This window comes from Apodemus sylvaticus, chromosome 6 (genome assembly GCF_947179515.1).
Source record: "Apodemus sylvaticus chromosome 6, mApoSyl1.1, whole genome shotgun sequence".
Lineage (NCBI taxonomy): Eukaryota > Metazoa > Chordata > Mammalia > Rodentia > Muridae > Apodemus > Apodemus sylvaticus.
Genome location: NC_067477.1, coordinates 119,770,557 through 119,793,595, shown reverse-complemented (window position 1 = coordinate 119,793,595; position 23,039 = coordinate 119,770,557). Strand labels below are relative to the sequence as shown.

At 40.9% G+C, this 23,039-nt stretch overlaps 1 protein-coding gene and 1 pseudogene across 1 annotated transcript in view; both read left to right on the top strand.

Moving 5' to 3' along the window:
* Babam2 (BRISC and BRCA1 A complex member 2) overlaps positions 1 to 23,039 on the top strand; it is a 376,664-nt gene that overhangs the window by 16,794 nt on the left and 336,831 nt on the right. Inside the window, exon 3 of the mRNA XM_052186334.1 lies at positions 18,099 to 18,175. Coding sequence (XP_052042294.1) covers positions 18,099 to 18,175 — 77 coding nt within the window. The remainder of the gene's footprint in view (positions 1 to 18,098; positions 18,176 to 23,039) is intronic.
* LOC127687745 (heterogeneous nuclear ribonucleoprotein A1-like 3) lies at positions 782 to 7,277 on the top strand (annotated as a pseudogene).

The following is a 23,039-nucleotide window of genomic DNA, read 5'->3' as shown; positions in this document are numbered from 1 at the left end:
ATTTATCCCACTGACCTTGCTGTTCTTGACTTTTTGTTTTCTGAAAAGGGTTTTATCTCAACTTTTACTCACCAATTTATGGACAGCAAGCCTTGAATCAATTTGACATTTTGGAGGACAGTTTCATCTTTTAAATCCTCAATGATTTTTTTTTCATCTGTGAACTTTTAGATGTTTTCATTTAAAAGTATTATTTTTAGTGGTTCAGCTAATTATTAATATACAGGTACAATTTTGATCTTTGCACAACCTTTTAATGTGAGAAAATATATATAACATAAAATCTTTTGTTTTATAATGTACAGTTCTTTGGCATTAAGTCTACCCAAATGTGAAGATGTTGTACATGTGGCCAACCCTTTTTAAGTTTTGCAAACTCAAGTACCCACGAAAAAGTAACTCCCTGGTCTTCCCTTCATTCAAACAGTAACAAATGTGATTTACTTTATCTCTATGAGTTTTAACTATTTCAGGTAGTAAGTAAGTGGAGTCATAGAATATTTATCTTTTTGTGAATAGCTTATTTCACTTAGCATGGTATATTCAAGATTAATTCATATTGTAGGATGTTTCAGAACTTTTTTCCTTTTAATGCTGAGTAATATTCCTCTTTCTCTCTCTCTCTCTCTCTCTCTCTGTGTGTGTGTGTGTGATTCCTCTCTCTCTCTCTCTCTGTGTGTGTGTGTGTGTATGTGTGTGGTGTGTTCCTGCAACCCCACGTGTATGTGTCACATTGTGTACTTTTTGCAGTGATGTCTGTTGCATGCATCTTTTGGCCGTCATGAACAGTGCTGCTGTTGGTAAAGATGTCCAGCTCTCTGAGCTTGTTTGCTAGGACTTGCTGGATTGTATGGCAATTTTATGCTTAGTTTTACTGACTCATCATATAATTTTCTATAATACAGGCTGTAGAAAGGTAACTTGGGACACTTTTTTTTTTTTTTACAATATTGATAATGTCACTTGATGTACAAAATTCTTACCTTGTTGAAATCCAAGGTTCTTAGTATATATTTTTCACTTTGTTAAGTTGACCTTTGAGAAGTTGAAATCCCTTCTGTAGCCTCCTTCATCTGTAGGTTTTTCTTTAAAGACTAGAAAAGGGTCTGGGGAAATGGCTCACTTGGTAAAGTGCTTGCCACACAAAACATGGAATGTGCTTGTGGATTTCTTAGCACCCACATAAAGTCTAGGCATGGGAGCACACATCTGTAACCTCAGAGTTAGCAGGCAGGCATTTGGGGAGCAGAGAGGCAGATCTGTGGAACTTATTGGCAAGTTAGCCTAGCCAAATCAATGCGCTTTTCAGGTTCTGTAAGAGACCCTGTCTCAAAAGACAAGGTGGAGAGCCACAGAGGAAGGCCTGTGACATTGACCTCTGGCCTTCATGTGTGCACATGTGCACATGAACATGCACATGCACACCTACACATGCATAAACCTACTTGAATTCACACACACACACACACACACACACACACACACACACACACCTAGAAGAAACTGTATTGAAATTGGGCCTTTCATAGTACTGGCATTCCCTTCCATTTACCAGTGCACCTCTTACTCCAGAGTAGAAACCTTTTAATGGAGAGTTAGTGATTATATTGTTATGATTATGGAGGTAGGGTGTAGCTCATGCCAAGTTATTGGTTAACTTGAGCAATGCTAAGTCTAGCAGTAAGGACAATGGTGTAAGCTGCTCTGAATAATGCTGTCTTTGTAATAGGAGTGCTTTGATGACTATATTGTAATCTTTACATAGTCTTTCCTTATCTGAAGTTTCACTTTCTGTAGTTTCAGTTATTTGCAGCCACCCACGATCCAAAAATACTAGTATTTCTTGAGACTCTAAATAGAAAGCAGCCTTGTTCACATGGCTTTTATGATTGTGTATAGTTACAGTTGTTCCATCTCATTCTTGGTCATGCTTAGTTTCTTACAGTATCTTTGTAAACTGAACTTCTGTAGGAAAAAAAAACCAGTATCCATAGACTTTAGTAGTGTTGGGTTATTGCTGAAGGTACCACACACATTGATTACTGGTCATGGAGAAATCAAGTTGGTACTGACCACGAAGCGTCTTCCCTGCTGACTTAACTTTCATGGTACTAGAAGGTTCTATGTAGGCTGCTGGGGGAAAAGTCATGAGCAGTCTTACTCAGCCTTGAACACTGAGGTACAGTCATGCCTGGAGTGACAGGATATGCCTATGGGTACAGTAGTGACTTGAATACTACAGGGCTGCACTTTCTGATGGGTTTAAGGCCCTCTCCCTGTGAGGAAGTGCATGCCTGGTACTGTAGATCTTGCCAAGGACCTGTGTTTGGGAAGCTCACCTTCCTGGGGCGAACCCATTAGTACCATTCTGCTAAGTGGACATGGTATTTACTGCTCTCTGTCTTTATAGAGAGAGTACAGCTCTCAGGCCCCAGCAGAGATGCTTCTTTGCAGTGGGTGTGGCTAACATAGAAACTCATGAGAGGTCAAAGTCCAGAGAGTATTAGTGGAGGACTCAGTCACAAATGGTGTATCTATGTTTCCCTCCCTCTGCAAAGCTTAGGGAGTACCAGAGAAAGATGATTAGACCTAGAAATTAGGGAGGACCAGAGCAAAACAGTATTGTCTGGACATGGGAGGACCTCTGTGCTTAGGAACTTACACCACCTGCAGTTACTTGCATAAGATCAACAAGACATTAAGCCGGCAAACATTCTAGCATGGAGAGGAAGCACGCTTGAGCCTTTCTTTTGTAACTAAGGAGCTATTGACATGATGACTTCTGGGAGAGGGTTAGTCAGTTTCCTTTAAGAGCGTGGCCCCTGGTGGGCCAACCATGCTTCACTGGAGGGCTCCGAAACTATTGACTATATGGGCAACACGATTTATACTCAGTGGGTTTAAATGACAATGACAGGAAGTTGGGAGTAGGGTGGAGGGGTTGAGGGGATAAGAGGAAGAGTAGGGAGTAGGAACATTGTATGAAATTCCCAAAGAAATAAAAAAATATTATATTGAAGCTTCAGATAACAATAAAAAAAATGATGTCCAGGGTTTCAGGTGTCCACTGGGATGGTATGCCTTGGATTGTAGCCTCAGGATGAGCTATATTTACTTCTTTCATTTCTTCTCCTCCCCTCCTGCCTGATGGCCTTCTTGTGAGGATGTTGAGAATTTCATTATGTAGCCTAGTTTGGTTCTAGACTCACACAGACCATGTTGTTTTAGTCTCTTGAGAGCTAGGATTACAGGTGTGAGCCATCGTACCTGCCGTTAGTGTTGTTGTTTTTTATTGAAGACGTTTAGCTCCCTGGGGACAGTGCCTGTTTCGTTCTACACTGTACACCCTATACCTGGCACAAAGAAGTTACTCAGGGAGCTGTTGTTGATGTACTTGGAAACTGTGTTCTGACTGCAGTGAGTTCAAACCCACTACTTGTATGTACTGGGTTCCCAGAGACTGGAGCTAAAGACTGTTGATTGTATCTGAATGCCAAGAAGGCAGAACCAGTCTATAGAATAAGAGATATAGAATAATTGTGTTTTGTAGAAAAGTCCTGTCATATATGTGTAAGGGTACATGCATGTCTGAGTGCATGGAAAAAGCTTATTAAGAAAGATACCTATCAACTTCAGTACAGTGATTAAGTCAAGAAAGGAAAGGAAGAGACTATGGGGATAATTGGAGTTTCGTTTTTATGATTTTTTTTTTACAAAGAAAACATTTTATTTGTAGAGATTGTAGGTCAAAAATGAATATGTTTAAAATAAGCATATTCTGTGGGAATTAAAAGAGTAGAAGAGGAAGTTTGCTTTAGTATCAGGAAGGCAGACAGACTTTTGGATAGAAGAAATAGACTTGGGGAGGACAGAAGCTCAAAGGAAACCATCTTTGGCACTGGACACTGGGAATCCATGCACTTTGTTAAAGGAGTGACGAGATGTGAGGGACGCCCTTGGCAAGGACAGCAGTTTTCCTGTGAGTTGGCAGCAGGTGCTGACCAAGGCCTGCAGTGGGTTCAGAGTGCGCAGTTGTTAGTGAGTGTGGTTTGTTCCATGAAGAGAATTTAGTGCTATGAGTAACATAAATCTCTTTTCTGTAGGCTGATTTTTGCTCCCAGTAAATCTGTGTAGAATCTTAATCCCCCTCTTTAAAACATTTAAACGCAGGAGGACATAAGTCTCCAAGAGGTTACGAAACTATTTGGAGGTTACTTAGCTGATAAGTGGTGGAGGCCTGGACTGGATCCCAGTCTTCTCTACCAAATGCCGTGGCCTTTCTTTCCAAGAAAAGATTGGGGAAGAAATCACTAATGTGATGCGTGGTTGAACGGTTTTCGCTGTCTCCGTTTAGGAGGCCTGTATTGGTATGGACACTTCAAACCTAGTAACTGGTTAAAATTCAAAGAGGAATTTGTTAGGAGATTGAGAATAAAAGATTGAGACTAATTCAGTATTAGAATGACGTCAGAGTGGGCTGGGGAGATGGCTCAGTGGAGTAGGGTACTGGCCACCAAGCCTCAGGACCTGAGTTTGAGTCCCTGGACTCATCTGATGGAAGGAGAGAACTGACTTCTCAAGCGGTCCTCTGACCATGTGCCCCCACTAAAATAAATGAAAAAAAAAAGCCCCAGAGAAAGTAGCTGGCTAAGAAAAAAAAAATGGCAACAATTTACTGCATTTGGGCTAAATCTGAGCAATGGATAATTTGACAAAAGTTTGTAGATGTCTAAACATTACGCAATGTTGGGATAGGAATTGAATTTTATTGTTGGAACTAAGGCAGAAATCAAATAAGTTTATATATGCTGTTGTTTACATTTTGACCTCAATTACCATTTTTCATTATACATGCTTTTAAATAGTTGAAAGCATGAACGATATTGCAAGTATTAACTAAAAGTATGCTGCAGTCATTATCAGCATTGCAGAATATTTCTTACATTATAACATTATGGTGCCTGGTTTGGGGGTGATGGTTTATCATTACTGTGATATCAGAGCATAGCAGCAGATATTTTATCTTCCTTAGTATATTTTTCTGAGATAAAAATTCCTTTTGGATTTATCATTGGTAAGTTTTTTAAAAAATATATATATATACATATATATGCACAAACTTGTATAATAAGGTAAAGAAATTTGTAAATTAGGAAAGTTGTATAGTTCAAGTGGAAAATTGTAAATCTAGATGGATTATCAGAATTGAAGGGATGATAGCTTGTAGAGCATGAGTTCCAGGTGCCCCAGGCTATTACTTTGTGATTGCTGTTGATATTTTTAATCTTGGGGCAGTTCTCAAGCCAGACCATATCCTAGCATGCAGAGGGGAGGTGGGCCAGAGATCCCACCGTTAGCTGAGGCGCTATTGGCAGATGATAGCTGCTGGGGTTGAGGGGTATCAGTTTATTTGAAGCCCCTGGTAAGTCAAGCACATTCCAGTGGACATCCACACATTCCAGAATACATGCACAGCACAAACTGGACTTGGTGGGTGTAAGAACAACTGAATAAAAGGACACAGAGCTGTGTGGGCAGGGAAGGGCAGTCAGATCGGGAGCAGTTAGGGAGGAGGTGAATGTGATCAAAACACATTGTACAGAATTCTCAAAGGATGAATAAGATTTAAAATAGATGTAGAAGCACTGAATTTAACCCATACTATTCTGTACTAGCTTAAGAATTCCTTTGATGACTTATATTGCTACGAATGACACCAGCATACATGCTGTTAAGGTTGGGTGACTCTTCAAAAAGGGTCACCAGTTAGTGATTGCCTTCCTTCTCACTGGGAACCAAGGTGTTGTATGTGCTGAGAGGGGAGCTGCGTTCCTGGTCTGTCAGTCAGAGAATCCAGTGATAAGTCTTAGGGCGGACTATACTGAGGCTCTTGTGAGGAAGCCAGATGAAGGGAGATGGGGACATCAAAGACAAGCAGGCCTGTTTCATATCCTGCAGCCTTCCTTCAGCATTTAAAGGCACAGCAGTGAATGTTTCTCAGGAGGGTCTTTGATGAAAGAGCAGAGCTGAAAAAGCAATCCAGTTTCTTACTGATCCTTTTGTGGTACATCATAAAAATGACTTATGAGGAAAGCAAGGTGGAAAACCACGACTACCTACCAGCTTGTCTTAACCCCTTCTCTTTATTGGAGTCGGCAGACTTGATGATGTTTTTGCACTCTGCCTTGAAGCTTTAACATTCTTACGTGAGGTCTGTGGGTATGTGACAGTTATGTGTCACAGCTGCTCTGTGCACGCAGGTCTGAGCAGGTCTGGGTTAGAAAGATTTTGCTCTTCTGACAGTCCAGAAGTTGTCTGATTTAGAATTTTGTCCTAGAATAGAGTCAGAATTATATAACGCAGTTATTAGAGTAGAGGCAAAACTGGATAATGCAATTAATTTTAAATAAATATGGTGGATAAGTATGAAGACTTCTCAGAATTTCAGTTATTTGGAGAAGTGATGGAAGAGTTGTGGAACCTAAGAGAGCTGTGTCAAGAGAAGATTCTCAGAGACCAGGTGCCCACTTAACTGTGAAAAAGATCTTTGTTGGTGGTATTAAAGAAGACACTGAAGAACATCACCTACAAGATTATTTTGAGCAGTTTGGGAAGATTGAAGTGATAGAAATTATGACTGACAGAGGCAGTGGAAAAAAGAGGGGCTTTGCTTTTGTCACCTCTGACGACCATGGCTCTGTGGATAAGATTGTTATTCAGAAATACCGTACTGTGAACAGCCACAACTGTGAAGTAAGAAAGGCCTCGTCGAAACAAGAGAAGGCTAGTGCTTCATCCATCCAGAGGGGTCGCAGTGGTTCCGGAAACTTTGGTGGTGGTCGTGGAGGAGGTTTTGGTGGCAATGACAATTCTGGTCGAGGAGGGAACTTCAGTGGTCGTGATGGCTTCGGTGGCAGGCATGGTGGTGGCGGATATAGTGGCAGTGGGGATGGCTATAATGGGTTTGGCAATGATTGAAGCAATTTTGGAGGTGGTGGAAGCTACAATGATTTTGGCAATTACAACAATCAGTCTTCAAATTTTGGACTGATGAAGGGAGGAAACTTTGGAGGCAGGAGCTCTGGCCCTTACCATGGTGGAGGCCAGGACTTTACAAACCACGACACCAAGGTGGCTGTGGAGGCTCCAGCAGCAGCAGCAGTAGCCATGGCAGTGGCCGGAGTTTCTCATTACATAGAGCCAGGAAGGAATCTGCTATGAGGCTTAACTGCTGTCATAAAATTTGTTTAAAAGAATTCTACAGAAGTTGTTGCTAAAAGGGACGTCCTTAAGAGACCAGCCTTTGTTCTGGGTCGCTGTACTTCACTCACTGCCATGCAGCTGGGGTCAGCTGTATTGCTAAAAATCATTCGATTTTATGAATGGCTTACTTGGTTGTTGTTGTGTTTTTTAAATAAACTTTTTAATTGACTTCAAAAAAACAAAGAGAGCACAGGAGAGCATCATTGTTTTGTGTATTTGGATTATGCTAAGAAATACGGTTCTTCTTTTGTTTGTGTGGAGATCCAGTCTTACTGTATGTAGCCTCAAACTTGCTATGTGGTAGAGATGACCTTTGAACTCTTTAAAATTTACATTAATATTATTTTATGTGTCTGGGTGTTTTGCCTGCGTGATTATACACCCTGCATGTGCCTGATGCCCAAGGAGGCCAGAAGAGAGCGTCAGATCCCTGGGAGTTGGAGTTCCAGACAGTGGTGAGCCACCTGTGGGTACTGGAAATCAAAGCCTGGTCCTCCGCAAAGCAGCCACTACTCTTAACCACTGAGTGATCTTTCCAGCCCCTGACCTCTGAACTCTTGATCTTCTGGCTTCTATTTCCAAAGTGCTGGCTTTTGAGTAAGGAGGGTATTTTCAGTTCAGTCTTTCTTAAACATTGTATTGAACTGTCTTGAACTGTATTCATTCATATTTTCTTTTTATAAAAATATCATAAAGATAGATTGCATACTTAGTGACTGAGGAAGGAGAGCCCCAGATTTGGGCCATCCTGGGCTACCAAATCTGATCCTGTGTCAAAAAGCATCCCCCAAATAGGAGTAAAAGCAATACAAGCATATATGGAGCGCTTGGTGAGTGTGAGACCCTGTGAGAATAATGAGCTTAAGTAGAGCACGTGGCTTGAAACCTAATGACAGAAGCAGGCCACACGTCGGAGGTGTGTGCCCTCGAAAGCGAGCTCCCAGAGCATGCCACAGGAAAGATTCTCCATAACGAAATCTTTGCCCATGAGGACAGGGATTCCAATGCAGTTGGATATGATGCAGAAGAGAAAGCTCCAGAGTTTAAAAGTTAGGGCGGGCATCCACTTAGGGTAGATGGATGTTCTAAAATGGTTATAAAAATATTTTTATTGAAAATGGTTGATTATGAATATTTTTACACAATTACACTGTATATTAAAGGTAGACAAAGCACATTTGTAAGCTAACCCTAGCCTTTATAATATTTATATATACGAGAGTTTCCAGCAGTTGCTCTGTGACATATGTGTGGCTTAAGGTATTCTTTGAGTGAGTGTGTACTGTCTACTTCCAGCTTGTCTTGGGAAAGTACTTCTGCAGTCTTTGGATGGTTTGTGCCCAGAGGGTCGCTTTAGACAGAGCTTCAGCCATGCAGTGAGCTGTCTCCTGGGTTCTGTTGCTGCTTCAGGACAGTGGCAGGGATGTGTTCTATATTCCCTTCTTGACCAAATCCAACTCAGTCCGAGAGGTCATTTTCTCAGCGCCTTCCTTGATTACACCAGCTGAAAATAGTGTCTCTGCTCTCTTAAATCTAATTGTGCTTATATTCTTTAACCACTAATTTGGCAATTAATCATGTTAATTGCTTTATGCCTTGTATTCTATTGTTGTCTTGACTTGTTATTTAAATTGCATCTTGACTTTCCTAGTGTGATGTTTTTCTTCTGATTACAGTGCAGGATTCTTGAAGAGGAGACGCCTTTCTATAACTCTGAGAAAGGTGATCTCCTACTCTCTTTGTTTGTTCCAAGGGCTATGACACAGACTTTATAGTGGGTAATTTATTAACAACTGAAGTTTCTTTCTCAGGGTTCTGGAGGCTGGGAAGTCTAAGGTCAGAATGCTACCGGAGTTAGTATCTCTTGAATCCCCATTCTGCATAGATGGTGCCTTCTGTATATCCTCTCACAGGGCAATGGGACAAGCAGACTTCATCTGGCCTTTCATAAAGGTATTAGTCTCATTCATAGTGACTTAGTTAGCTTCTGTCTCTTAATATCAACACCGTGGGGGATTAGATTTTATTATATGAATTTTTGGAACTATATAAGCATTCACACACTATAGTATAGTCCAGACAACTTGGTTATGAATCTTAATACATGCATTTTATTTAATTATAAAATAGATGTGTAGATTATAAATCATACAAAGTCTGGATTAAAATGGAAAATTTTATATATATATATATATATATATATATATATACACACACACACACACATACATGTATATATTGGTTTTTTTGAGACAGGGTTTTTCTGTATAGCCCTGGCTGTCCTGGAACTCACTCTGTAGACTGCGCTGGCCTCGAACTCAGAAATCCACCTGCCTCTGTCTCCCAAGTGCTGGGATTAAAGGCGTGCGCCACCACTGTCTGGCTAATACTTAGAATTTATATTGTTTATAATATGGTATTTTCACCAGGCATACTTGGCAATGAAATTTAAAAAACTGTGGGGATACTAATGGAAGATATTCCAGATTGGCAACTTAAGTTGTACCCTCAGTCTAGTTTCCAGTCCAATTCAGTAACCGTATGAAAAGTTGTTGAGAACTGCCTGTACTAACATTGTTAGCATTGCATCCGTTATAACAGAAAGCATCACTATAGACCGTCTGGCATTGTGTGATGCTTGGCCTTCTGCCAGGACCCTGGGAACCAGCTGTGAACATCAGGGTCAATCTACATTTCATGTAGTAAGAATTCGTTTTTCCCATATGCATACTGAACACTTCCCTCCCCAAGATTTTCTTCCTCTGGGTTGTCTGACATGCTCACTTGAACACAGACTACTTATCTCTAACATTTTCTATACCTGCCTGTCATAGGATGTTCAACAAATTGTTCACAAATTTCTTGAAAACTTCTAGTTCCATGTGAATTAAAAAGAATTCTATTGCAGAGGAAAGAAACACACAAGAACAGGTTGTTTCAAAATGACTTACTATCATTGAAAATGAAAATATGAACTTGTGTGTGTCCGAGGTTGCTGGGCTAATCCAGTGATCATAGAAAATCCTTTGCAAGGGGGTTGGGTAGATATGCGAAATGTATTTACATTTAGTAGATACTGAAACGTGACCATCTTGAACATCTAAGTCAAGAAATACAATGTTGAACTCAGTGGGTAAGAGGGCTTGCTTGAAAGCATGAGGGCCTGAGTTTGGATTTCAGCATCCAGGAAAAGGTTGGGTACCACTTCACATGTGCCTGTAACTCCAGTGTTGTGGGTGGTTGGTTAGAGAGAGAAAGATAGATCACTGAGGTTTATGGTCACAGCTTAGTTTCAGGTTCAACAAGAGACCCTGTCTCAAAGGATTAAGTTGGACATTGATAGAGCAGGACAGTGGGTGCTCTCCTCTGGTCTCTGTATTCCTATGCATATGCACCACACAACACTTACACACACACCCCACACACCCCACCTTCACCCACTCTTAGCCCCTCCATATGTACTACACACACACATATACTTATCTCACACCCACACCATACACACACCACTCACACATTCACCCCACATAATCATACATACCACACTCTTACACATACCACTTACACATACCACCACACATAACCACACATAACCACACACACATCACATAATAACCACATACACACCATACATTTACACGCACCACACATACACCACACATAACCACACACACACACACCACACATTCACCACACATAACCACACACACACACCACACATACACCATACATAACCACTAACACACACACACACACACACACACACACACACACACACCACACATATACCATACATAACCACTAACACACACACACACACACACACACACACACACTCACACATTGAAGTAGAAACTTACAGGTTCTTTGGCAAGTCGGTTAGATGGTGTTTTGCTGGGGCAAATGTGAAGGAATGTTTTATTAAAGTGGACACAGGTGTGATAGGCTAAGGCAGACTTGTGAAGGAACGTTTCACTGAAGTAGACACAGAGAGGATGTTCTGCTAAAGCAAGCACATGAAAGGACACATGATCAGAGATTCTTTGCTAACAACAGGCATGTATTGGTCTGCCTTACATTGCATAGCTGAGCTGCATTTGTGGGGACTCCATAGAGAGAAATGAATTAAAAAAAAAAAACTTGTGGTGGTGTGTTCCGTGGTCTTGGGCTGATTGGCAGAGTGATGCCAGCTGAGACAGATGCACATGCTGAGGCGAGACACGTCTACAGACAGTGATGGAGACTGGGCTTGACTTGCTTAGAGAGCTAGCTGTGCGACACCTGTGGGTCTTGTGTCTTCGCTGTTTCCCTGAGAGGGGCACAGCCGAGAACTTCTGGCATCCCTCCAGGTCCCTTCTACTGACTCAAGCTGAGGCTGAGGCCTGGCTGTCGCTGCTATGTATTGTCATTGCTGCTGATTTGTGTTTGGTCTCCTGCCACTACCAAAATGGGCTGCTGGTGTACCCGTCAAGTGTTTGCGAGTGGATCAAGCTGCCACTGCCAGCTAACCTGTGAATTGAACTGCCGATTTCCAGACAACACAGATGGGAGTTGCTCCAAAGAACTTTTTTAAACAGGTCTGCTTTTCCTCCATCCCCAAACCCCATCCCATATCCTTTTTTTCCCCCACTATCTCTAGTGGGTGGTGGGCTACAAGGGAAGTTAAAGCATTTAAGAACCATCATTAAAAGTAAGATTTAAAAGAATTTAAAGTTACACATCACACATAACCACACACACACCATATACCACCCTCTTACACACACACACACACACACACACAGCATCCTAGAAGCTTTCTGTGTGTTTCTTCCTACTTGCCTTTTTTCTTTCCCCATAGTTAAACCATTTTGGTTTTCATTATAAATACTTTTGTCAGTCAGCACACAAATACTATGATTTTGACTTTTTACATAGTAGAATCATATAGTATACGTTGTTTTATTCAGCAAAAGTAATGTTTTTATAGCTATATGTTTTCATTTTTCTCTATATCTTAATTTATTTATCTATCCTTTAGCCAACAGACATCTTGTGTTGTGTTAGGAATTGCCTTTAAATTGTTCCCTTTGGGACTATTTAAAGAATGGTCCTGACATGTTCTCTCATTGAGTCTTTTACTATAAACATGATTCCTCTCTGTTTTATTTTGCATTTAATACAGTATTAGGTTTCTGCATAAAGATCTTACACATCTGTTGTGATAAATAGGTCTATACTTGATCATTTGATATTTATGCATTTTTGTGCTGTGTTGGGAATTAAACCTAAGCCACTGCTCAGACGAGGTAGACACTTTACCCTCTGTGCTACTGTTTTTGGTGGGATCTTCGTACAAATTTGATTCCTGATTATTGATGTTGTAAATAGACACAGTTGATTTGATGTTGTAAATAGATAGTTGATTCCTGATTATTGATGTTGTAAATAGATAGTTGATTTTTCCTGTGTCTTTGCCACTCACCTTTGCTCTGCTCGTATGTTAACTCCAGGAGTGCATCTCAAGATCTAGAAACATTTTAGATGCAAATATTATCTCCAAATAATAAACTTTGATTTTTCCTTTCCAGCCTTTGACCTCTCTTTCCCTCATGTTTCCCTGTCCCCCAATGCAGTGGAGAGTTAAAGTGTGAAGGGCAGACATCTGTGTCTCCTTCTCAGAGGAGAGGTTTTTTTTTTTTTTTTTTTTTTTTGGATTTGGTTTTTTGTCGAGACAGGGTTTCTCTGTAGAGCCCTGGCTGTCCTGGAACTCACTCTGTAGACCAGGCTGGCCTCGAACTCAGAAATCCACCTGCCTCTGCCTCCCAGAGTGCTGGGATTACAGGCGTGCGCCACCACCGCCCGGCTAGAGGAGAGTATTTTGCTATTAAGTTTGGGGTTAGTGTAGAATTGTTTTCTTTTGTAGGGGCCTCTTTATGAAATTAGAGTTATTCCTTCTTATTTGTGGTTTATAGAGAATTCCGAAAATCACTCACTCTGTAAGTGGTTCCTCACTTTCCCTTTACTATGCTAACAGTGAATCCCTGACACAGTAGAAGAGGATTAGCAGTCAGTGAATTTAGCATCTGTCTGGAGAAACTAAAGGACTTTACCTTTGTCTTCATTTAGGTTTCTATTGCTTCAGAGAAACACCGTGACCAAACAGCAGGCTGGGGAGGAAAGGGGAGGAAAAGGTTTGCTGTTCTGTCACCAAAGGAAGTGAGGACAGGAACTCAGGCAGGGCAGGAACCTGGAGGTAGGAGCTGATGCAGAGGCCGTGGAGGGGCGCTGCATTCTGACTTGTTCACCAGGCCTTGCTCAGCTGCTTTCTTATAGAGCTCAGGACCAACAGCCGAGGGGGGCATAATTTACTGGGTCCTCCTCATCAATCACTGATTGAGAAAATGCCTACAGCTGGATCTTATGGTGTCATTCCCTCAACTGATGCTCCTTTCTCTCTATGGACTCGAAGGTCTTGTCAAGTTGACATAAAGCCCATAAACTATACTTTTCCTTGTTATCTTTTGTTTATTTGTTTGTTTTTGTTTTTGAAACAGTTCTGGCTGTCCTGGAACTCAATGTGTAGATCAGGCTGGCCTTGAATTTTCAGAGTCAGAGATCTACCCGCCTCTGCTTCTGAGTGGTGGGATTAAAGGTGTGTGCCAGCATGCACTCACTCCCTTGTTATAGATTAAGAGTAGTATTTGAGCCTAACATTCTTACTAGAATCACATTATAATTTAAATTAAATTTGTCAGAGGTATACTAACATTCTAACTATTCTAAGGTAAAATTGAAATTTATCGTTTATGAATGGAAATACTACATAGAAGATGGGAATAATAAGTGATGCCACATGATCTGGCAATATGGTTTTTTTGAATATCTTAATTTTGTGATGTTTAAAAACATTCTTGTATTAGTTAACTATTTTGGTAATGATCATTTGAAATTCTAGGAATTAAATGCATCATTTTTCTAATAGATTCTAGAAATAGTTTTTAGATTTTAGTGATACAGAGAGATACATGTGGTATATCAAGAAAATCGTGTTATCAAGTGGATAGGCCCATCTCGCTGGAGAACAGTGTAAAAGATTTGCTATAGAATAATCTTGCTGCTTTCTTTTGTTATAATTCATGTATTTCCTTTGAAAGGGAGCAATCCTTCACCTTGCTTGGTTTGATTTAGTTGGCTGTGAGGCAGAAATTGCGTTAAAGGCCTGAGTCCAATGGTTTGATTGCCTTTGCATTGTGCAGATTATTTAGGTAGGTGTTAAGATGTCAGTCAGTCTGAATTCTTGACCATTTGGAAACCAGTTTGTTTGAGTAAAGTTGTTGATACCTAATTTAATGCAGAAAAAAAATAAGAAAACAAAACAAAACCCTCTTCATTCTATAAAACGAATATGTGGTGAATATCAGCTACAATTACTCATTACATTGTGTGACTTATTTACAAGGCAGTTATTGGTCTTGGAGCCTATTCTATTTCACTGTCACCTGTTACTTGAGGTTGCCAAAGCTGAAGGCTTCCGTCTTAGCGGATGTTAAGTGTTGTTGGTGAAGCACAAACGTCATTATCACGAAAACAGGAAGCTGTGCAGGGAACATGCCAAATGGTGAATTAATAGTCAGGGCAAAGGAAGCTGACGCATTTTCAGGGAAGGAACCCTGAATTCATCGACTTTGTTCTTTTTAGGTGGCTTAAAAACAGAAATGGCAAACTCACTACTTTTTTTAGACCATATTGAGTTAAGTGGGTTTAGCCTTAAGCCTGAAAGCATTTCTTGTACTTTGCATTGCCTTAAAAATGTTGATGTTGTAAAGACTGTGATGTCTGCATGGAACCTAATTAACCTGCATTAGTGTTTTTTCCTGACTAAAGTCTTGTCAAGTACAGTAAAATTGACCATTTTCTCTGTTTATATAGAAAACTTAATAATTTGAATCATATCTCAATAACTAGGAGTAGATTATTTAAAGAGGAAGAAATATTTTTATTATTTTTTGTATATTTATGAATAATCTGCTAAGTGAATCAAGAGTATCAACATTGTAGGTCCCAAGAATCAAGTATCAAGGATGTCATTTTCTTCTATGTTATTGGTTGATGTGTGCACAGACAATTCTTATACATATTTATAAATGATCTTCATTAGTGCACATTATAGAACTTTTTATTATTATTTAATAATAGCAGTGGATTTTGTTGTAATACTGTCATATATATTTTTTTTAACTGAAAAGTTGCATTTGTGTATGTGTGCAGGTGCACACATGTCTGTATATTTGTGGGTACAAGCATACCACACTGCATATGGATGGAAGTTATAGGACCATCTTCAAGAGTTGGATGTCTCCTTTTCTATGTTCAGTCACGCTGGCAGGCTTTGTGACAAGTGCCTTTACCCCCTCAGCTGTCTTGTCAGCCCTCATACATACATAGTATTACACTTGGTTCTCTTCTCCCTTTCTTTTCCCTCTCATTGACACAATGGCACATCCATTCAGCAAAGCGTTCTTTCTCTCCCCCTTCTTCTCTCTCTTTCTCTCTCTCTCTCAGAGGGAGACAGGATCTCTCTGTGTAGTTCTAGCTGCCCCGTCTGTGTCAATTACTCTGGCTTCAAACTCAACAGAAATCCACCAGTCTCTTCCTCCCAAATACTCAGATTAAAGGCTGGCACATTCAGCAAATCCTTATCTGTGTATCCGCTGCTTACCGTGCCCACTTGTACACTGTGCCCTTCCTGGGCACAGTTTCTAACCCAGTGTCCTCTCTGGGTATTCATGAGACCAGCATGCTTCAGTGGAAAGTTTTGAGTTGCGATTAATTGTACACACTAAGGTTTCCTCTGTGCTGGGTGCCTGGCACTGGGCTAGGCATGCTCCTTTTCTCTTTTTAAAATGCGCATAACAGTTATTAGCACCAAAATCTTACAGTCGGATTGAGAAAACAAGCCACAGTTTGAAACCAGGTAGATAACAACTTTAGAAGTTATGTAAGAGACTGTGGGGTGAGGGCATGTGAAACTTATGCTGAACATTTTTTAATGTAAATTGTTAACTGCAGGAGTTCCCTTAATAACGTGTTAGTAGAACAAACTACTTTTGATATAATCAAGAATTCCCACTTGAGGGCTGGCGGACGGTTCAGTAGGCAATGGTGCTAGCTGCTGGGCTTGACTGGAGTTCATTCCCCAGGGCTCATATGGGAGAAGAGAGAATTGACTCACAGTTTGTCCTCTAACCTTTACCCGTGTGCCATGGCATGGCTGAGTGCCTGTGCATGGCTGCACACACTAGAACAATGTAATTATATGTTAAAAAAAAAAAAAGAATTCTCAGTTGATATTCTTACCTCCAGATTCGTAGAATTGGTCTATCTTGGTTTTCCCACCTTAAACTTCAAAACAGCACATTTCCAGTTTCTGAAGATGATTTAAAATGGGTAAAAGATACATTCTTACAGCACAGGTCTTCATCTGAAACCACTCTTCCTTTTGCCATAACTGTGTTTAGTCCAGTGTCTACTTAATTTATTTTAATTTAGAAAAGATTTACTGAGCATTGTTCTGGGGGCGTAGGAACACCAGGCAGATAGATAGCCAAAATCTATAGTCTGTTAGTACTTCAGTTTCCAGTGAGGGAGGAAGCCATAGCAAGAGACAAAAGCATTAAGACCAAGCATCATAGGTGATGTGGAGAATTAAAAAAGAACAACCCAAAAACCTCCAAACGCAAAAACCAAACCGTGTGTGCTGCTTCACAGTGGAGAATCGAGGGAGACCTCTGGAGGAGATGAAATCAAAGCCGAGTAACACAGAGGGTAGAGGGTCAAGCAGAGTCACAGTGAGCAGGGTGAGCATCTCAGAGATGATGATCAGGAAGCAAGACAGTCTTCAGGGTCCTGTGAGTGGTGGCAACTGAGATGGCTTTCCCACGAGGCGCGAAGGAGGATTTTAATCAGAAGAGTCCTATTATCGAACCAAGTCTGTGTTTTCAAAGCACTGCCTCTATAGTGTAGGGCAGAGAACATGGGAGATAAAATACGGAAGTTGGACATGGTGGCACCACCGTGGCACCCACCTGGGTTCCTTCACCGACTTCCTATGAATGTTTTATTCAGTTAAGAGATCAGGGCTGTCTGTGCAGTCGAAGCTCTGACTTGTAAGGTCCTGAGATATCTTACAAAATCAAGACATATGAGAAGTAGAGGCCATTGTCAAGCCTTGTAAAGCCATAGATTTCTAAAACCCCCGAACGCTGAGGCCTGGCTGACTGACTCATTCCCTTCTTTTGCATTTGCATTTTATCTGAAATCAAGTACCATGCTTTGTGCTTTCCTGCAGATGAGTGGGGTGGCGTGCCAGATCTCGGGAAAGCATCGTACCTTTGGAGAAAGAAAGAAAACCATCTGCCACTAGAAAAAGGCCAAAAGTGGGCTCTTTTTTGTATGAACAGAGTGAAAGCTAAGAATCTATGTTTAAAATATGACCATAAAATTTCCCTGTGTTTATAGTTCTTGGCACCAAGGATTAGAGACCTGTTTTGGATGATATACATGGTTTTAAAAGTCAAGATACACTTCTATGCAAGAGATACTTGAAGCACTTGGGGTTCGTTGTTAGAAGGCATAGAATTTTTTTTTTTTTTTTTGCAAGATCCGTAATTTATCTCCGATCAAGGCTCATATATTGCCTTGGACTCCATGAGTAGTCATGGCTTTCATTTTCTTCATTAATTCTTTTATGTATAAAAATTACTTTCTATTTACTTTTTAAAGTGTCATAAATATGTGGGCCTTTCAATTTTGTTCTTAAAAATCTTATTTTTCCCTCCCTTGGATTGCTGAAGCTGTACATCATTGACTCCTGGACCCAACTGTGACCGCTTCAAACTGCACATCCCGTATGCTGGAGAGACATTAAAATGTGAGTAGATGGTGACTACCAGTTATTGCAAGTTGTGGTTTAGATTTTACTTCCGGCTGTTCAGAGCGATCTCTGATCCTGCCTACTAACAATTACTGTTTTGTTATCTGCCAGCCGGCCGTGGTTCTGATCAAAGCTGGCTGAATTTAAGTTGTAGAGGAATAGGCCTATACAGAAACACAATAGTGCATATGTATGTCATTTTTCTTAGAAGTAGCTCTAAGATAATATCCCAATAAAGAGGCTTATTTCTTTGTGCCTGCAAGATGGGTCAGTGAGTAGGTAAAGACACCTCCTACCAATACTGACACCCCAAGTTCCATCTTGGATCCAGAGGAAGGAGAGAACTGAATCTTGTAGGTTGTCCTCTAATTTCTACATGTGTGGTGTGCCCTGCACTATATAAAGTTAAAAAAAAAAAGTAAAAAAGAAAAAGATGTACCATTTAAAGTACCTACTTAGTAATAGTTTTTTTAGGTAGGAATGGCAGATGTCCCCATTGCTGTCAAAATCCATTTTCAGTCCTTTCTCTAGGATTCTGTGCATGGGATACATGAACAATACTTAGAAATGCTAATGGCCTGCAGCCAGAGTGATACTATAAACAAGAAAAGCAGATCCACCATGGCAGCTTCAGAGAACACCCCGTCTCTGGGGAAACTCCTCCTATTGACTCAGAAAGTGGAAGTCAGACAGTTTACATCTTTTTTTTTTCTTTTTTTCTCCTCTCCCCCCACAGGGTTTCTCTGTGTAGCCCTGGCTGTCCTGGAATTCACTCTGTAGACCAGGCTAGCCTCGGACTCAGAAATCTGCCTGCCTCTGCCTCCCAAGTGCTGGGACTAAAGGCGTGCACCACCACCGCCTGGCTTTTTTTTTTTTTTTTTCTTTTTTAAATCAGTTTTAAATGTTGCCTATCTTTCCAAAATTAAGGACATAAGTTATTCAGGTAAATTGAGTATGTGTGAAGAGTGGCCTGAGTTTCTGCACTGTAGGCTTCCAACACTGCCCAGATGGTGTACGAGGTGCATGCCTGGGCTGCACCACAGGCCAGCATGCACAGCATCTGTCTATGCCGTATTAGCCCTTCTCTGTCACCGGCACAGCACTGAACCTCCTGCCTACTGTGAAAGTGATAATAGCTTTACTTTCTTAGTGTCAGTAATTGCACCTGGCATTTTCTTTCTTAAACCTATTCTTGTGAACAGGGTATTAAAATCCATCTATTTGTAAAGAAGAAGAATAAAAAATGTGGTCATTAAGGATCAGATGGATGGGTGAGGGAGATGGCACAAGCCATAATGTGCTTTCAAGATAAAAGGACCTGGGTTTGATCCCCAGAACTATACAGAGAAAGGCTTGGCAGGATCAGATGCTTACCATCCCAGTGTGGGACACAGACAAGGAGATACCTGGGCTTATGATGGTCCAGCTTAGCTTGCTTGGCAGGTTCCAGGCCAATGAGGGGCCTTGTCTGCGAAAACAGAGTGTATGGCGCTTTAGGAATGATACCTAAAGTTTCCTCTGGCTCCCACATGCACTTGTGTGTGTGTGCGCACGTGTGAACTTACACACACACACACACACACACACACACACACACACACACGCACGCACGCACGCGCACACACACACACACACACACACACACACACACACGCGCACGCGCACGCGCACACGCACACGCACACGCACACAAACACAAGCGCGCGCACGCGCGCGCGCATTATGATGGATAGAATGGGTAGATAAACTCTTTTCGGAGTATCGACTATGTGTTTTACCATCATTAACTGGGAGGTTACCACATTTTGGTATTCTCTAGAATTGCTTTGTATTAATTTACCAAATGCAGCGTTAAGTGAGACATTTAGGCCAAGGTCATTTGTTACCCTTGCATTATTAGACCATTCTCAGGAAACCACAAACGTACAAAATAGTGGCAGGATTAGATTGCTACTTTTTTTTCAAAAAGAAATTATTAACTAAATTTAAAAGAAATGATCCAAGTAAGTTGCTGGTGGATGAAATGGAGATAGTGCTAACGTTACACACAGAAGGAAGCACTGGTCTCCTGTCCCATGTTTCCACCTCCTACTCCTGTTTTCTGAGGAAATCTTTATAGTTTTAAGAAATGGTTTCAGTTTAGTTCTTCTGAGGATTCCCAGTTCTTTCAGTACTACGCTGCCTGTTTCCTGACTGGCCCACTGGAGATATTATCTTTTGACTTCCTGCCCTGCTATCGAGGTATCAGTCTATTTTCACCATCCCCCTTACCACTCTCTTCATCTTTAATAAAACTACATCACTGCTGTTGGTTCCTGAGTTCTTTACCTTGTACTTTAAACCTTTCTTCTTTTTTCTTTTGCTGGAGATCAAATTTCAGGGCCTTACAAAGGTTAGAGACAAACTTTCCCAAGGAACAAATCCATGGCAACCCCTCCAGGGTCACTTTAAACACTGCATCATACAACTCAATGAACAGCCCCCAGAAGTTCTTGATAAGTGCATGACTCAGCCTCGCTATCAGCCAGGACATCTCTGTGCAGTAGTGATGGATGGCTCGTTTTCCTGGAGTCTCACGAAGCACAGATAGTGCCTTTTGGCTTCATACTTCACAGGATGAGATTAGCCTCCCCTTCTTTCTTTTTCTCTTGCATTTTCCTGCATTGCTTTCATGTGTCTTCCCCTTTGCATTCTTAAGATTAATAATTTGTTGTCTATAAGAGTCTCCAGGGCATTGTTCATAAATTACACAGTGGCTACATAGGCCTGCTTCTGCATTAATTATCAGTAGATTTTTACCTTGTTGTGTAGGCCTAAGTAGCAACAATCCTATACATTACTGGATGGGTTCTTAGGAAACAGGCTACTTGCTTAGGTTATTGGAACCCAGGCTCAAATAACCTGCCCAGATTTTGTTATTCCCTCTTCTGCTTCTGCCTTTCCTATCTCTCTGCCCAACATTTTTTATTACCTCCATTTTAATTATGTATCTTACTTAAGATCTCTTTCTTCCTCTCCATTTTTCTTTCAGAATCCTTGTTCTTACTTTATGACTGCAGTATCTGTTATTAGAGATCTAAAATACTTCTGGGACCAATGAGGTGATTCAGCAGTTACAGGTGCTTTCCTGACAAGCCTAATGACCTGAGTTCAATGCCTGGGATCTACCTGGTAGAAGATCCATTGCCGTGGATAAAACACTGTGACCAAAGCCCTCCTTGGACTAGTTAATTATCAAGATAGTTCCCTTCAGGCATGCACATCGGCCAGTCTCCTCCAGGCAATTCCTCAGCCGAGGCGCCTCTCAGATGACTCTAGGGTACAGTTAAAGCTAGTCAAGGGGTTGAAGAGAAAGCTCAGTAGTTAAGAGCACAAACTCTTCTGCTCTTGTAGAGAATGCTGAGTTTGGTCCCTAGAAGTCATGTCAGGCAGAACACCGTGCTCTGCAAATTCACTGCCGTGAGATCCCATGCTGTCTTCTGGGATGGGAAGGCTCCTGCTTGCACATGTACACATACGTGTGTAGTTGCAATTGAAAGTAAAAAACCTCTGAAGAATAAGATTAAACAAAATCCCTGCTAACCAGTTCAAGAACTGATTCCCATAAGTAGTCTTCTGATCTCCATATGCGTGTCATGTATGCACACCATCACACACTCACACACAAACCACCCCCCCCCAGAGTTAAATAAATGTCACAATTGTAAAAGGTTTAAAAATGTTTTCTTTTTAACCACCATGATTTTAATATTCCCGTGGAGCATCATATTTTATCACTTCTCTTCCTGTTTTTCTATAATGCTGCAACCCTTTAATCCAGTTCCTCATGTTATGGTGACCCCCAACCATATAATTATTTTCATTGCTACTTCACAACTGTAATTTTGCTACATAATGTGTTTTCTGATGGTCTTAGGTGAACCCTATAAAAGGGTCGTTCATCTCCCCATAGGTCAAGAGCAACAGGTAGAGAATTGCTGATCTATACGCTGTCCTCAAATAAGTGTGAGAGCGCACGCTTGGCCACTGTCAGGCAGGGAGGTGTGTGGACTCTTTCCTGAAGAACTTTTAATTAATCTCCCTGCTCATAGCCCTGTGTCTCCTCCTCTCATCTCCTCACTGGGTATGGAAGGACGATGGTGTCTCTGTGAGCAGCTGTGTCCTCCTTACATTGCTGTGAGAGACACAGCGCACCCTGCCTTGCCAAGCACCAGCTCCTGGCCATATACTGTCTTCTACACATTTGTTGACATTTCCCATGTGTGGATTGCTATTTCTTCCCTTCATCTTCTCCTTCCTTCTCTTTTGTATTTTTACCTACTTTTTTTTAAAACTTTCATTATTAGAGGGGTGGTTAGAAGGAAGAATAAAAAATAGTCAGACTCCAGTCTTTTTAGGTGTGTGAGTTTATGTTATACTATGCTATATTTGCTGTGTCCTGTATCTCATTACTATAAAATTTTTACATAAAACCTGGCATTCATCATATATTAGGTGTATTCTATCAAACTGTTGTTTGTTGCCATTATATATTAAAGCACTAAAGACTTATTTAGCCTACTGTATGCTCTGTAATGAATAGGTGACTATTAGATGTCTATTTATTTATTTATTTGAGACAAGGTTTCTCTGTGTATCCCTGGCTGTTCTGGAACTCACTCTGTGGACCAGACTGGGCTTGTGCTCAGAGATCCAACTGCCTTTGCCTTTTCAGTTCCAGGAATGCAGGAATGACTGTTAAGTCATTATTATTATTATTTTAACCATGCCAGGCTGGTAGGTTTTTGAGAGTTCTTTGAGAGAAGGTCTCTCACTGAACTTGGAGTTCACTGGTTCACCTAAGCTGCTTTCCAATGAGTCT